Consider the following 16,793-nt stretch of genomic DNA (forward strand, 5'->3'; position numbering starts at 1 on the left):
ATCTAATAATAATAATAATAATATTAATAATGAACCAATTTTGTAGAGCCCATATCACAATCACAGAGAAGTCTCTATGCGCATTGTCCAATGGTACATTAGGATATGAGCTTGCACAGTATTGCTATGTAGTGACTTTATAAACCCATATTTGACTGTTTTTCATAAACCCATATTTGACTGGTTTTTTAAAAACTCTGATTTGATCTTTTGATTGCAGTGTGGGTGAGTGGGAAGAGCAGTTCCGTGAATGTCAAGCGTTCATCTCCTACGGCCTGGAGAGATTCTTCTCTCATGTTCCACCTCAGAAAATGGCTCCCACCAATCTCTCTGGTAAGAATCTGAAGAGCCATTTGGGTGATGTGCTTGTATGTAACTTGAACCCTTTATAGATCATTCATTTCTGATCACAAAATGCTAATACTACTCATTTCTTAAAGGCAGTGGACACTATTGGTAATTACTCAGAATAATTATAGCACAAAACATTGCTTGGTTACGAGTAATTGGGAGAGGTTGATGGTATAAAACATTGTGAGAAACGGCTCCCTCTGAAGTGCAAAGTTCCCGAGAAAGAAGTTATTGTCATCGAATTTGATTTCGAGACCTCAGATTTAGAATTTGAGGTCTCGAAATCAAGCATCTGAAAGCACACAACTTCGTGTGACAAGGGTGTTTTTTGTTTTATTATTATCTCGCAACTCCGATGAGCTCAAATTTTCACAGGTTTGTTATTTTATGCATATGTTGAGACACAGCAAGTGAGAAGACTGGTCTTTGACAATTACCAATAGTGTCCAGTGTCTTTAAATCAAATATTGTCAGAAAAATCACAACAGAAACAACATGAAACAGCAAATTTGTGTTTAGAAATTTGGATACTATATAAACATACTAGACAATTTCATATCGGAACAGTACCTTGTTTGCTTCACTTTTTCTTACATATTGACTCATGTACATGTACATTAATTTGCAGTATTACAAATTACATGTATTGATTAACTATTTGCTTTTCTACAATGTATGTATCTTAATGTTGAGTCAGTATGAAATAAATGGTTTCTGTCTGTTATGGGAGATATCACAAGAACCTTTACTTGAAACATGGCTCTATGCAAAGGGAAGGAGGGTAAACCTTGCGGCCATTTGATCAAGCACTTTATTGTACCAGGCAATATTTAAAATCTAACATGCAAATGGCTGATCGTACTTTCTGTTTAATCTCTCCATACAGAGTGCCTCCTAGTGATCTTGTTGGACTTGGTTCAGACCAATCGGAGTTTCATGCGGCAATCCAAGATCGATACCCAGAAAAGGTAAGGTGATAGGGAGGGGCTGTGGTGTCAATACGCCTCTCTTAATATTTATGCATGAGGTACGTCACAATGCTAACTCAAAACGAGGTGATGGGCGCAGCCACTGCAAGTGATGGGGAATGTGCGCCCATAGCCTCATTTTGGGTAAGAATTATGACATCATGCATAAATATTAAGAGAGGCAGATATAGTTGAAAGCTTGTGGTTCGAGTCCAACCCAAAGTACATGTTGTTTTTTGCCTCTTCCGTCGGACTTTAAAATCACAGATTTTACATTGCTCTTAGGTACATTGGTTTAGTGATAAAAAAATTGTATTGTTCTTTATTCTTTATCGTCGTTAATCTTTGTGATTTTGTTTTGCAGTTTCAATGAGTTATCATTGGAGAAGTCTGTGGAGACAGCGATGTTGCTGAGTCTGAGTGGAGCTGGTTGTGTGTTGGCTAATCAGTGGCATTGTACATTGCAGCAGAATGCAAACAAGTTTCAAACACTCATGAAAGGTATGATCATTATGTGGCATGTAACAGTAAAGTGTAGGGAGGGTTTAGATCATGGTGGTGCGTCGGACAGGGGGGCGGGGGGTTGGTGATAGATGGGTGAATGGTGGAACCTACGAGAGTGATATGCCTGGGGGGGGGGGGCAGGATAGACAGGGTCACTAATGATGGGCCCCATGAGGGAGAGTTAGGATTAATGTCGCTTTCAGGAAGGGGGGGACAAGATGGTTGAATGGTGGAAAGTAGAAGAGTGATACTACTCTAGGAGGGCTGATGAAGATAAGGTCACAGGGTCGCAGGAGGGGAGAAATGGGATGAATGTGGCTGCCTGGAAGAGGGAATTGGGTCGGACAATATGGGTGAACCTATAAGAGGGTATAGGATGGTTACGTGTACATGTTAGGCTGCTCTAACCAGTCAACTGCTAGCTTTGATAGTTTTGGAGAGAATGAAGTCAATGCACTATTTGTTTTTTACATTTGCATCCAAGCTCTTCTTGAAACTGGACGAACAACTGGACAGACAGTCCGTCGGATGTTCATCCCGACTTGGGGAATGGAAGGGGAGGAGGTAGAGGGCGGTGAAGGGGAGGCGGACGACCGAATTGATGGAAAGACCAGCGTCGCCTCTCAGAAGGCCAGCAGTGGCGAAGGGAAAGGCGACAAAGCCAAGAACCTCAAGGTCAAAGGTGACGAAGGGGGCAAGAGTGCAAAGGGCAAAAGTGAAGATGGGAAGAGCCCCAAGGTCAGAGGGAAGAAGGACGAGAAGGTGGCAGAGTCGCCGGTCAAAGGTCAAGGGTCAGTGACCCGGCTGACGAGCAAAGAGCGGTTGGGCGGCGGGGATGACTTGGAATTGATCAGTAGGCATTGGTTTAATTTTGTGTGTTATGGGTTGCCCAACCTGTTAGTAACGCAGGTTTAGTGTTGATAATTCTATTGATAATTTTTTTGTCAGATTATATTGATTTGATAACTGATTCGAAATAATGATTATTGGTTGTGTTTGATAATAATTCTATTTGTAGTTTAAATTGAGATTTTTGTGTTGATAATTGGCACAGAAAAATTTGTAATATCACTTGATTTTAAACTCTTAAAAGCCATTAAAATGTATCACCATGGCCCAAGTTCATAGAAAATATTTGTTTTGCTTAGCAGCTAAAATGTAAACGGATACATCACAAAATTAACATGTGACAAGGTACTTTGGCTGGTAATCTTATTCTGGTAAGCATACTTTTGTTGTGCTAAGCTACTTTTGTGGCTAACTCTAGTAAATGAATAAAGAATAAAGCACCAAGTATAGATTGCCGACCGAACCACCATTGCTACGACACTAGCAGCGCCAACATTTTGTACACAAATACATGGGAAAATGGTTGTCTTTTTTCCTTTTTTATGCAAATTAAGTCAATGTCATCCTCAACGATTTAAAAAATGTCCATGACAGGACAGCATGACATAATTAATGAAAAAGGTGAAAAAAGTTATGTTTTCAATATAAGGAGCTTCTTGTAATGGTTTACAAAGTGCTTTGGCAGCCAACCATACCAGAAAACACCAGGGCAAACCTTTTCTCTTAAGGATAAGTGTACTGGGTTCTTTTAAGCGCATTACACAACAAGCAGGACCTTAAAGATGAAGCAATAATGGTTTTAAATAAGTGTCTTGCTTTAGAACAAGGGTGTCCAGACCAGAACTCAAACCAACACTCTGCTGAGCAGAAACACCAGAGCTTGAGTCCAGTGCTCTTATCCACTTGGCCCTGGCCACCCGTTATTGGTGGATTTAACAACAACAAAGCCAGTTTTCGTGTTGTGTATAGACGATGTGACCTATGTTTACACTTAAACCACCCTCTGTTGAAATAACACTGTATACGTCATGTTTCGCCGGGCAAACAGACACGTAGTCTGTCATGGTAAGATTGCATACACTTTCTAGCTGGCTGCCAAAACACAAAGGTTTTGCCCGGCGGTATGCGCGCGAATCATGTTATGGTTTGCGTGCGACGTCAGAGGTCACATCGTCTATACTCTAACCAACATTTTCAATAACGTCTCAACCTTAAACTAGATAGATGGCAAACAGTCAGAAAAAATCAAGTTTGTTCACATTTCAAGCTCATACTTTATTACAAAAAATTCAAAATTTATTTACAGTTCAGTTTAACAGAGCTTATAATGTTAGTCAATGGTTTTGAGAAGTACTTTAGGGGAACATTCTAATGAAAACTTAAATGCAGTTGTCGTATATGGGGTCATCTTTTGGACCAAACAATTCCAGTGTGAATAAGTGTTGAAACAGTTATATTTGAGTTTTAAGCAATAAACTTTCCGTCCAAACTGTCCAGAAATCTTATCATTCCGTCCTTAAGTTTTGATACTGATTCCAGATTGTGCCTCCAATAACAGACTTTTCCAACTTTTGTTTTATATAAATTTATTATCCTGAATAAAAGTATACTTGGTTTGAGCAATAACATCAACTGTGACTGCTACTTCTTTGCGTGAAAGATATATTATATCGAAACAGTTTTAAACGACTTGAGTAAAAATGTTTTTGTGAAGATGGAACTCGGCTCTAGTTTAATAAGCTGCCAAGCAATCTTTTCCAACTCGCAATATCACTGTGCTGTAGCTTCTCTATTTATGTCGATCATGCTCCTCATGATATTATATCTGTCTTTAATGTTCTTCAACATCTTACAGCGTCTAGCAACAGACGCATTCCATGCTACTGTGCTCATTTTGTACATGAAATAATGGGGCAGAACAATTGTTCATTGTTTTTAGCTGCAACAATTTCCAAGTGTCTCTTCCAAAGTTGTCACCCGATGATGGTATCATTTCTGCACGACATAAAGTGTCCATTTAAAAGGCACATTTCATCTTGTTCTCGATTGACATGTTATCTAATAAAGTTCCTTGAGTTTCTGTGCATTCCACTGGGAAAATCCATGGGAAAATGGCTTCTTTAAGGCCTTTCTTGAAGACCTTTTCTTCAGGCTTTTCATTTAGTCTCTCCCTGCAGGATTTTCCTTCATGTCTTTCCTTTAGTCTTTTCCTTCAGGCTTTTCCTTCAGGGTGTTTCTTTAGGCTTTTCCTTCGGGCATGACCATCATTCTTGGGGCAATGCTCATGGACATCAACTCCTGGAAGAGAAGCTTACAGGCGTACGGCAGACGGATCTGGGAAATCTGTTTGAAATCAAAGAAAACACAGAAAATACATCGTAAGATTTTGTTTTTTATTATATTTATAGTGACAATACCAATAATTGATTGAATTGATATTTCGCTCTCTCCAGGACCAGCCTGTTTGAGGGCGCATAAGAGTAAACATTCCCAAAAGAAAATTACACAGAATAACTTTGTTCTTAAAAGGACACCATTTATTCGTTAATAAATCTTTGTTATGGAACTTAACCACAAGAACCCTTGTACAGAAAACAAGCAAGTTTCAGTTGAAGGTGAACTACCAGAGAATTATTCCAGGGAAAAACCCCACACAATCAGGTAGGGACTAAACAAGCCACAACAGGAAAGGCGCCACTACACCAATTGGACCACCCAAGTATTCAAACTGAAGAAAACAAATATATATATATTTCACAGGACCTTTTAGAGCAAAGACGGGGTGGGGGAATTATCTGTTGCTCACCTGTGTCTTGTTCTTACAGCCTCTACACTCGAATGTGTTATTCCTCAAGTTAGCGATGGCAATCAAGCCACACAGGTTGCACACATGGACTCGGTAGGGATCGGACACCTCAAAAAGACGCTCTCTCAAGAATTGCGCCGAGCCGTGGGAGATCTGACAATCACGTTCCATCTCGCCAAAACGAAGACCACCATCACTGAAATGAAAGTAAGCATTGAAATTTTGTTATCCCATTTTATTTTAATGTATTCATTTGTACTTTGTTTATTAATTGATAAGGCGCGCGGTCAAAACATAAATAGAGGGGGCATTTCTTTACCGAGATCTGCCCTCCATGGGCTGTCTGTTAAGAATCTGCACCGGTCCCCTTGCCCTGGAGTGAATCTTGTCATCCACCATATGTTTAAGACGCTGGTAGTAGGTGGGCCCCAGGAACACCTGCACTCCAATCTTCCTTCCAGTAAAACCACAGTAGAGCACCTACAAGAGAACGATTCAAAAAGTGTCAGATTTAAGTCGAGTCTTGTTGTCTGTGGGAACACCTCCCACAGCAATGATGAGAAGTACAGATTCTACTTTCCACTCATTAACTATCCTTTGACAATTGAGGAAGACTAATTTACAAAATTTGACAAAGGATGTAATTTATCCAGCAAATCAGAGGGCAGAATATGCTAATAAATTTGAAAATAATGTCATTTATCCTATGACATCAGCGACAGAATAAGTCACCACATTTAAGAAATGATGACATGTATGCTTTAACATAAGAAGAATAAGTTACCAAATTTGCAAGAGATGTAATTTATGCTTTGACATTAAAAGGAAGAAAGTTACAAAATTGTGCAAATGATTTCTTTTACCCAATGACATTAGAGGCAGAATAAGTTACAAACTTTGACAATTGATGTTTTTTATCCTATGACCTGAGAAAGAAAAATATAACTGCACCAACCCCGACCACCATACAAAGGCAAAAATCTAATACTAGACCAAACATACATGTACATTTCCTATCTAAATAAAAACCAACCATTGCAAATTCTAAGTAGAGGTTTAAATAAAACTCACCTCATTCCCTCTCAGGTGGTAGCCGTACTCATGCAGCAGGTTAGAGATCTTCTGCACATTGACTGAGTCATTGAACGGTGTAGCGTCACCAATCTCACCCTTGTTAGAGGAAACCTTCCCCTGGAGGCACTCGATCAAGTGACCAACGGTCATACGACTGGGGATAGCGTGGGGGTTGATGATGATATCTGGGGTGATACCCTCGCAGGTGAACGGCATGTCCTGAAAACACACATCGGTAAGACAAATTGCTATCAAGGTTCTAATCTGCTATACTAAGCAACGCATAAAATGAACCCTGTGCTATCAAAGAAATTGCCCAGCCCTTCCATGGCAAAACAGCCCAACTCATAAAATGGCATAACGGATTTTTTTACTGTCTGCTTTGTTTAGCAGCCTTACCTCTGGTCTGTACTTCATTCCGCATGTTCCTTTCTGACCGTGACGACTGGCAAACTTATCTCCAATCTGAGGAACACGTACAGATCGCACCTGGACACAAACAAATAACAAACAAACAATTAACAAATAAAAACTCACAAATGAATATTGGCTAGATATATCAATAATACAAGACATTTATATGGAGCATAATGCACGAGTCTCTTTGCGCAGTAATACAGTATTACTGACGTATTGTTTAAAGCGCATGTTTCAACCAATGTTGAAAAAAAGTAAGGGGCATGGCTAAGAGTACCTTGATCTTGCAGAACTTGTATCCCTCTTGGTTGATGCTGAGCATCACCTGGTCTATGATCCCTGTCTCGGTCCGTCGCATGAAGGTGCTGCAGTCACGCTTTGTGAACCGTCTACTGCCTCCGTCAAGCTGAGGGTGTCAATCAAACAAAACAGATGAATATTGGCATCAAAAGATACCGTTTTCAGTAACATTTACTTCAATACTGTCATTCAACAAAACAACGCATAAGTATGTCAAAATTACAAAAGTGACAAATTAGTACGAGGTATTGTATATATTAAGTACACAATGAATCAATAATAAGCAGCAAGTTAATGACAACAATTAGGCTCAGTGAGATGCTTTTATTACCTGACCTATGGACAGACAAATATTTGAATACAACCATGGTACAAACAAGGTACAAACAAGGTACGGTAACACGGGCGTGAGACAAATGAAGCAGACAAGACAAGTGTCAGACGAGGCCAACAATTACACCTAAATTTATGAACACGAACCAAGGAACTGGGCTCTTAAGCAAATTAACAGCAAGGACTGAATCTTGAAATACGTCATTTTGGCTGGTTACCTATATAAGTTTCAGTAATTAATAATAAGGTTCAGAGACTACCATCTTGGGATTTGCCAAGTTGGTTGGTACCCAACCTACCTCATCATCGTCTTCTGGTTCTGTCACTGTTTTTCCGATCAGGACATCATCTCCAGACACTCGAGAGCCAGGAGGGATAATCCCATCTTCCTCTAACTTATCGTAGACGGCTGGACGCATACCTGTAAGAAAAAAGTATCAAACAATGATCAGGCATGATATTTCGTCCTTAATAATAATAATCATAATAATAATAATAATAAAATAAATATAATGAAACTTATAAATCGCACAAATCCAACAGAGTGCTCATGGCACTCAATACAAACAATAACATACCTATGATAACCAAAATTAAAACATAAGCCTAAGCTCAGAAGAGTTGTGGTATAGAAATACAATACAAATGTAATGTCTAAGAAAACATTGAAGTTTAAGAACCGTTTACTCAAATACCTGTGTGAAAAGATGTGGGGAAATGTTGGCACATTTTATTGAGTACGTGTACAACTTGGAGTGACAATGACCAGGCATATGTATACATGGTGTAGGCTTTAATAATAGACTTTGCGTTTTTCTGATTTTTCTACAGCCAAAAGCAATCGACAAATCAGACTAAAGTAGGAAGTATATCGTGCCTGAAAGTTCTATAAACAGTACCAATATATTCAGTTTGTTTTCTTCAAATAACATCAATTTCTATAATGCAAAACCAATAAATATATGTACAGGTAAATGCACTGTGTATAGTAATACAGAACAGATTACAAGAGAAAACAAAGATAAATGCAAAATTCGAAAGAAATTAGTAATAGTTGTTCAAAGGTGCGAATTACATTAAAAATTCCATAAAATATTACATCAAAATACAAAGAATAAAATCACATAAAAATTCCATCAATTTCCATAAATATGACATCAAAATACAAACAACGTATAACCTAAACACACAAGCATGTAACAACTACAACCACTGTAGTGTACATTGACACACATTTTTTAAAAGATGACACCCTCACCCCTACCTAAGGGGAGACGAAACACTGTACTAAACACAGTAAAAGTAAAGAATGAAAAGAGTGGTACAATCTGGCTTTGCACACAAAGATAAAAAGCAACTACAAGTGCATTTATGTAGAAAAATTCCTTTGTTCCTGTACTTAAAATCCTTCAATATATTTGTATATGAATTACAAGAATGAACAGCCACTTCAAGGTGAGGGCTTCACTTAATTGATTTTGGGCTGTGGACCTTAAATAACTGTCACCAAGGGCATCGTTCCTGGGGCTTAAACAATGTAACCCCCTTCACAGTCCAAAAGGATCTAGGTATGAGTATCGTTCACTAGGAGCCTGGTTGGTCGAACAAAATGCACTACCTTCCCAACTTTTTACAAATAAATTATGGTCAAGTGGCTTATGGTCAAGGACACACGTGTTATGACATGCATAACCTGGATTCAAACCAAAAGGTATCACAAATGACATTACAAATGACATTCACTAAAAATTCTCACCAATAAAGAAGGCGTTGTTGTTTAGAGGGAAGAGGCGGTTGTAGTGTCTTACCTTTGCATGTTTCTCGTGTTGGTTTCTCAAAGACTTCATCTTGGTCCATCTTCTTGGACTCAGAATCCTTGTATGAACGGTAGAACACAGATCTAAGAAATATCGGACAGGAAATGTTTTATTATTATACACATAATACAGACCAATTTGCTAAGTCATTGGGTAAACTGGGATCAGACAAAGTTGGCGAAAGTGGGAAACCAACCTAAGATATCCTCTATCCACAATGAGGTTGGGAGGAAAACAATTTGGTCCCCTCCTCGAGTCATGAGAAACAGTACAGTAAATGTCATCGGGTGTAATCGGGATCAGACCATAGTTAGCAAAAGGGGAAAACCAACCTAAAACCCCCTCTATCCACAATGAGGCTGGGAGGAAAACAATCTGGTCCCTTTTCGCATCATAAGAAACAGTGCAGTAAATCTCATTGGGTGTACTTGGGACAAGACCAAAGAGGTAAACTAACCTGAAATACCCTCTATCCACAGCACCGGAATTCAAGATGACGGAATCCTCCTGGTTGTAGCCTGTGTAAGACGCAATAGCCACGATGGAGTTGATCCCAGCTGGCAGCTCTCTGAATCTAAGGTACTCCATAGAACGTGTGGTAGTCAAAGGCTTCTGAGGGTAGTACAGCACATGGGCCAGGGTGTCCATGCGGACGTGGTAGTTGGTGATGTAGACGCCCATGGCTTGCTTCCCCATAGCGGATTGGTAGGTGTTACGTGGAGACTGAGGAGAGAGGAGGAACAACATATAAATACAGGCCTGGAATTACACGAAGGCCTCTGTTTACCCTAGTCTTGTTTTATCTGTAGGATTTGACTGCGAATCTTCATGCTAAATGGTTGAAGGTCAACGGTATATTTCTGGCATACGGATGGTTTCTGGCTTAATTCAAGGTTAGATGTTCAGGCTAGGGTTTAGGGTGATCACACTCCTGACATACGGCTGGTTTCTGGCGTAATTCAAGGTTAGATGTTCAGGCTTGGGTTTAGGGTGATCACACTCGATGTGAAAATGTAATTCGGTTATAAAGAATGCAATCTGGAATGTACAGACAAACATAAAGACACTCACCTGGTTATGATCGGGGAATGGAATAATGGACGCACACACACCAAGAATCATGGACGGGTGGATCTCACAATGGGTGTAGGTCGAACAGTACATTGATCCCTTCTCGATGAGGTCATCCGGGGTCATGGCCAGCATGATGGTCTCTTCCTCATTGGTGTCAATATATTCAACGACACCACTGGCGACAAGGTCTTGCCAACTGTAAATAAAAAAACAATGAGGGCATTATAGTTTGCAACATTTTGATCTACAAGCTTTGCTCTTGAATGGGTACATCAATTTTCCTCTGGTAATGAGAGCTCATGAGTGATGTAAAATAGTATTGGAACTTTTGAAGTGGGCACCACGCTTAGCAAAGAAATCGTGTGGGTGATGTGGGTTATTTCGAAGCCTGCAATGATGCAGGTCTTTTGGATCTCCGAGCCCTGATTGCAGTGAAGACTTGAGGTGAAGACTAATCCAACCAATATTACCTGTAGTTGTTGTATTCTCGTTCTTTCAACATGTCGATATGTCTCTTCTTCAAGAGGAGCTTCTGATGTTCCACGATGAGGAGAGGTCGACAGATACGACCGGCGTCCGTGTAAATTCGGATCTCTCTCTCCCGGATATCTCTGACCATGGATACCTCCGAGACGATGATATCCATCTGGCGACGAAGCTTCCTCAGGGTGTTCATCAGCTGCTCTGGGTCACGATGGATGCCCACCCAACAGCCGTTAACAAAGATCTTGGTGGCTCTGTGGTGTAGAATAGAACCAAGGGTATTGTTCTAAGAGGTTTAGGAAGTGCCTATCCAAAGGAATGGTACATCATTGTTTATTTTATTTATTCTTGTTACGTAAAGAGGTTCCATTGTCATGATCTTAGCAGGCCTGTGGTTGTACATGAAATCAATAACTCTAACCGCATGCGTATCGGTCTTCACATCATAAAAAGCGCTGTTTTTATTAGTGTGCGTTGTGTCGCCCGGGGCAAATCCAAATGTTGACAAGTCATATAGATAAAAGCAAAACAAATATGAGCAGATAAATATTAACAATTGACAATTAAGAGTGAAATAAAAGGCGATGTTGACAAAAGATGCATTATCAAGAGATTTCATTGTTCATTATCTTCGAGAAAGACTTCGTCTGCTAGGGTCCAAATGTCAGACCATTAGCTCTTATTTTGGGCCACTTATTTACTCATTTACACATCCAACAGCATCATTAGCACCAATAACAGGATGATAAAGAAACAAGAAGAATCGTCAGCTTTAGATGAGGAAAAACACCATGTGGGGAAAACCCTAACGGGGGAAAACCCAGACAATCAGGTAAAGACTGAAAACCAAATCCACATGCAAGGCGCTGGTCTAAGGTGGGATTCAAACCAGGGTCCACAGAAGGTAAAAGGCAGGGAAAGAAACCACTGAGCCAACTGGACCTCCTTAACAAAATTCAAAGGGGCAATGCTGGCTCACACACTGTATTCATCTTAGTCAACTCATCTCAACATAAACATCAATATACAAAAACTTACTCGTTAATAGCAGAAGGTGCAATCTCCTCCAGATTCTCCATGCTCCACTCTTCAAGAAACTCCAAGATGGGGCTAGGCTGGGAGCCCACAGAGATGTACGCCATCAGGGCCAGGTTCTTGACAAGACCCACAGCATGACCCTAGACACAACCCAAGTAAATACAGCGGTACATTAAAAACAAGATACAACTGGGTCATACAACCCACGAGGGCTACAGCCCATGCCCTTATTTCATAGAGCTGCTTAGGCAGTACTTACATAATTCTCAAGAAAGAATTTCTCACCTCTGGCGTCTCAGCGGGGCATATCATACCCCAGAGTGTGTTGTGTAACTGACGGGGTCTGGCCAGCTTGCCGTCTCTGCCGACGGGTGAGTTGAGTCTACGGAGATGGGACAGCGTTGACACAAACGTCAGTCTGTTTAGCACCTGTGAAGACCATTATAAGTAACTTTATTAATAATAAAATTGAGTCTTATATAGCGCATCTATCCAACAATGACTCAAGACACTTGAACAAACAGAAACAGTTTCAGACAGATGTTTTATTTTGCACGACCTACCTGAGAGACACCAGCCCTGGCAGCATGAGCCTTCTTCTGGTCACCCCAATTACCAGTAGCTAGGGAGTACTTGAGACCATCTGTTATGATGCGTGTCTTAATGGCCAACTCTACGCTAAAATCCTGCATGGTAGAAACAAAACAAGAAACTATTGAATTTTGTCCAAACTATTAGAATTTATAAAGACCAGCCGGAAAAAAACTCAGTTTGGTGTGTGGCTTAAATCCTCCAATATCCCAAAGCGCAAGTTTGTTTATACTACATGTAATTAGCTAGTCAAACCACAGAGCGCTCAGCAGGGTGCATTAGCATGTCTTTAGTGCATCAGAGAATTGTATGCCCTTTGGCAGGTAAAACTATGTCTGTTATAGAAATATAGTCTGATGGAAATCAAACACAAATTTGAGTTATGATCTGACTACCTGTCCCGGAATTACTTTTACAAGAACTCCTGAGCAGTGAGAGGTATTGATACTGTGTGCTGCCTATGGTAGCAAGGCTGGCTCAAAGGAGACCCGTCTCATAGCAAGGCTGCCTCAAAGGAGACCCGTCTCATATTTTCGATTCCTCTTCTTTATCTCACCTTGCCCTTGTCGATAAACTTCTGAGAGTACATCCGGACTTCCTTCAGAAGATTCTTGAAGAGGTTTCTGAAGAGGAATGCAAGGAGGGGGCCGGCCAGGTCCAGTCTTTTGTTACCGTAGTGATCACGATCGTCGACTTCTCTACGACCAAGGGCTGCAAGAAGGAGTCTGTGCACACAGTACCTAAAACCAAAAACAAAAATAGCTGTTTAGTTTGTGTCAAATACATTTGCCCCATCACAAACATTATAAAGGCACTGTTTCAATCCTATGTAATGTTTAGGTGTATAATAAAACTGGCAAGAGAAAATTTTCATTCACAAGCCAGTCGCGTTTTTGAGATGTCGCAAAAAATCTGGAGCACCAAACCTTTACTTCTTTATCATTGCTTTGATATTTCTTACTCAATTACTTACAAATTGTACTCAACAAACACTAAAATAATAACCTTACCCTAAGAAGTAGGCCTTCTTGGTTTCACAGAAGTCACTGACTCCTACGTGAGGCAACATTTCTTTCTGTAAGATCTCCCGGGCATATTTGATTCTCCGCTCCTTGGTAACACCTGGTTTTGCACCACGAGCTCCAATGAAGTTCAGCGCTACGCTCTGCTCTTGGACAACAAAAGCTTCATCAAGGGAAGGTTTAACCTGAAAAGTATCAAACAAATTGTCCATGAGGAAGAAAGAAAAGTGGCCATGGTGTAGTGGTGACTTCACCTAACCACTCGGCCACATCAAGCCATGCTTATACCGGTCAAGACTGTTAAAAGCAAGTTCCCAAAGGGCAAGTTGAATATCAAGCTTTACGAAACTTACCATCTCCATCATCTCTGGATCGTCAAAGTCATAGACAATGTGCTCCAAGATGTCACGATCAGCGACAAACCCCAAAGCTCTGAAGACGATCATGATGGGAATCTCCAGACGAATGTACGGAAGGATGGCTGCAATACGCTGTCCGATGGCACTCTTTCTTGAACCCTGAAAGGAGATGTTCAACGATTAATCATTTCTATGACATCTGTTAAAGTAGAAGGCTAACATTATTTGTCATTATTTCTGCTAAACTTGACTGATTTGGCGGGGCAATTCACACAAAAAAAGGGAAACCTCACCTGCCCACCCTTGGCCATGAGATGTACCCATATGGTACTGGTAGGACGGGACGAATTCTCCAAACACGACCGACACTCAGCAGTGAACGCGTACTTGGAGTCTTTTTTGCAGAACACATAGACAGAGTTGGTGGCCATCTTCTCTTGCGCAATCAGGACCTTCTCGGAGCCATTGATGATGAAGTAACCACCAGGGTCCAGTGGACATTCATTCAACTCTGTTGACAACAAACAAATTTAACTGGATGTCAAAATTGAGAGCAATTGGTGTGGTGCACAGTTGCCCTCCTTTCATTTGTTAACATTTGCCAGAATGGTTGACAAACAGTCCTCAATCATTTGGGGTTATTGTGTTGCAGCACATAGAACCTTCTATCTTCTCTACAACTCACCCGTCAAATCACGATCTGTCAGGCCACTAAGCAAGCAGTATGTTGAGCGGAGCATAATCGGAATCCTGCCAATGAATGTCTTGAGATGCTGCGTCTCTGAAGTCTCTTCACCATCTTGGATCACTGTCTTCATGATGTCTACATACAGCGGTGCTGAGTACCTATATGGGAGATTGTAGAACGTCTCAACCAATTGTACCAAATTTCACATGCAGTTTGATTTTGTTTAACGTGAAGAGTTAAAAAGAAGGCAAAAGTGCACCTTTAAAAAAATGAAATGCCATGTGTGTCTCTAAGATAATGATACTCAGATAGAGAGTTCTAGCGGCGGGGAGCAATGTTTGAAAAGGCCCTATCACAAGAAGTGACACGGCGATTTCAGGGACAAACAGCATGCTGCCGATGACCTCAGAACTGGCCAGACATACCAGTGCTGAAGCATGCTCCGTAGGAAGGGTGGGGCTGAACCATGAAGTGCTTTAAATGTCAGGAGGTTGATCTTGTACTGAATTGCTGTAACTAACTTTTTGTACTGCCGCTATTTGAAGAAAAAAAACTTCCAAACAAAAAGACGACAAGATATACTTACGTGAGATTTCGTAGTCTGGCTTCATTTGGCATCATGGGACTTGGGGAACCATCTTTCTCCCAATGTGTCGGCTTGGACAGGTAGATTTGCTCAAACTTCAGCACATACCGTGTCTATAATAATAATAATATCGAAGTCTTATTTAACGACGTATCTACCAACAAGGTACTCTAAGTAGAGCAAGAATGGAAAAGACAAGATTTTTGTCATTGTTCAACCCCAAATTATATAAAAACTGAAAGTCTTACAGGAATTTCTGCTTCCGTCGTTGTGTGTTGAGCCTCAGCTTGTAGGTCCACAGCTGGCGCGTCCTCGACAATCCGCTGCACGGACATCTGTATGAACTCATCAAACGAGTCAAGCTGCTGGCGCACGAGACCCTTCTCGTCAAAGTAAGAGCTGATGACAATCCAGCAGGCCTCTTGCCATCTGTCTTGGGTAACCTCATCCGAGTCATCTTCTTCGTACACCTCTGGAATAACAACAGCCACAATTCAAGTTTTTGATTGAAAATTAGGATAACTTTCCGTAAGGCGCCACCACTTTTTCACTCATATTTACAGAAAGGGATATCTCATCGAGGTAAATTAAATACTAGATGTTTTCATATCGAATGAAAAAAGGGTGGCGCCATACGGAAACTTTTCCGAAAATTACTTTACACAGGCCATTTTATATTTTCCTTAAGAAAATGGCCCTACCATTTGAAAGTATTTCTAAAAAGTCTATGGGAAACTTTTGAATTGATTGAAAAGGACTTCTGCAATTTGGCGCTCAACTTTTCCCAACGTTCAGATGAAAGCAGGTTTACTAGTTTGCTTTGAGCATCACAATATGCTCTACTGACAGTTACTGAGCATGATGAGCTGAGCCGCGATGCGAGAGAGAGTGTCCAAAATAATTAACAATCATATTTATTATTGTCAATGATAATCTACATCTCTTTTGTCATAACAAAGTAAAAAAGGAACACTACAATTCAGGACAGAAGATGGCGCTATTAGTATTATAATATTTAGTATTTTACTATTGTTTTTTATTTTATTGACTATGGACTGTATGGTGATTGAATTCAATTGATGGAAGTTAGACTTTAGTTTAGTAGAGACTGTAAAAAGTACTTATTCATATTTCGATAAGGCAAGTAAAATCAAAATACATAACACCAGCTTAAGTTTCCTTTCCTTTGTACAGTTGTAACAACAACAAAGTCACAAAACCGCAATATTTCAAGAACAACAAAAATAGTGTTACTGATGACGTTGTGCTATCCCAATGCAAGCAGACTCCGCATCTATCACCAAACTGCGAGCACACAGTTAATCACATACGTAAACATTTTTATTTCAACTCATTTATCATGCGTAATAAACTATTATTTACCTTCATCTGGATCATACATGATGAATAAGTCTTTATTTATATTTTCCCAAAGTTTCAGAACAGAAAACTATCTAATTAAGCAGATGTTGAAAGATTTTCCGGTACACTTTATTGGCAACTCACACTAGAATTGCGATCAAAATCGCAATT

At 40.2% G+C, this 16,793-nt stretch overlaps 2 protein-coding genes across 2 annotated transcripts in view; one reads left to right on the plus strand and one right to left on the minus strand.

The window, feature by feature from the left end:
* LOC117294344 (cilia- and flagella-associated protein 46-like) overlaps positions 1–3,679 on the plus strand; it is a 51,886-nt gene extending 48,207 nt beyond the window's left edge. Inside the window, exons 61-64 of the mRNA XM_033776709.1 lie at positions 221–333; positions 1,238–1,319; positions 1,684–1,820; positions 2,308–3,679. Of these exons, the coding sequence (XP_033632600.1) occupies positions 221–333; positions 1,238–1,319; positions 1,684–1,820; positions 2,308–2,738 (763 nt within the window). The 3' untranslated portion in view covers positions 2,739–3,679. The remainder of the gene's footprint in view (positions 1–220; positions 334–1,237; positions 1,320–1,683; positions 1,821–2,307) is intronic.
* Positions 3,680–3,917: 238 nt separating this feature from the next.
* LOC117294470 (DNA-directed RNA polymerase II subunit RPB2) lies at positions 3,918–16,782 on the minus strand. Its single transcript, XM_033776892.1, has 22 exons — positions 16,644–16,782; positions 15,509–15,732; positions 15,261–15,373; positions 14,672–14,832; positions 14,280–14,497; positions 13,981–14,145; positions 13,616–13,812; positions 13,162–13,345; positions 12,578–12,700; positions 12,300–12,443; positions 12,015–12,154; positions 10,964–11,230; positions 10,491–10,689; positions 9,877–10,142; positions 9,411–9,502; positions 7,902–8,023; positions 7,247–7,375; positions 6,952–7,041; positions 6,550–6,771; positions 5,798–5,958; positions 5,479–5,674; positions 3,918–5,015 (listed from the first exon to the last, which is right to left on the minus strand). Exons 1-22 carry the CDS (start codon positions 16,660–16,662, stop codon positions 4,911–4,913), a joined length of 3,537 nt encoding a protein of 1,178 aa, XP_033632783.1. The 5' UTR covers positions 16,663–16,782; the 3' UTR covers positions 3,918–4,910.
* Between the last annotated feature and the right edge of the window lie 11 nt (positions 16,783–16,793).

Source organism: Asterias rubens, chromosome 9 (assembly GCF_902459465.1).
Source record: "Asterias rubens chromosome 9, eAstRub1.3, whole genome shotgun sequence".
NCBI classification, from domain to species: domain Eukaryota; kingdom Metazoa; phylum Echinodermata; class Asteroidea; order Forcipulatida; family Asteriidae; genus Asterias; species Asterias rubens.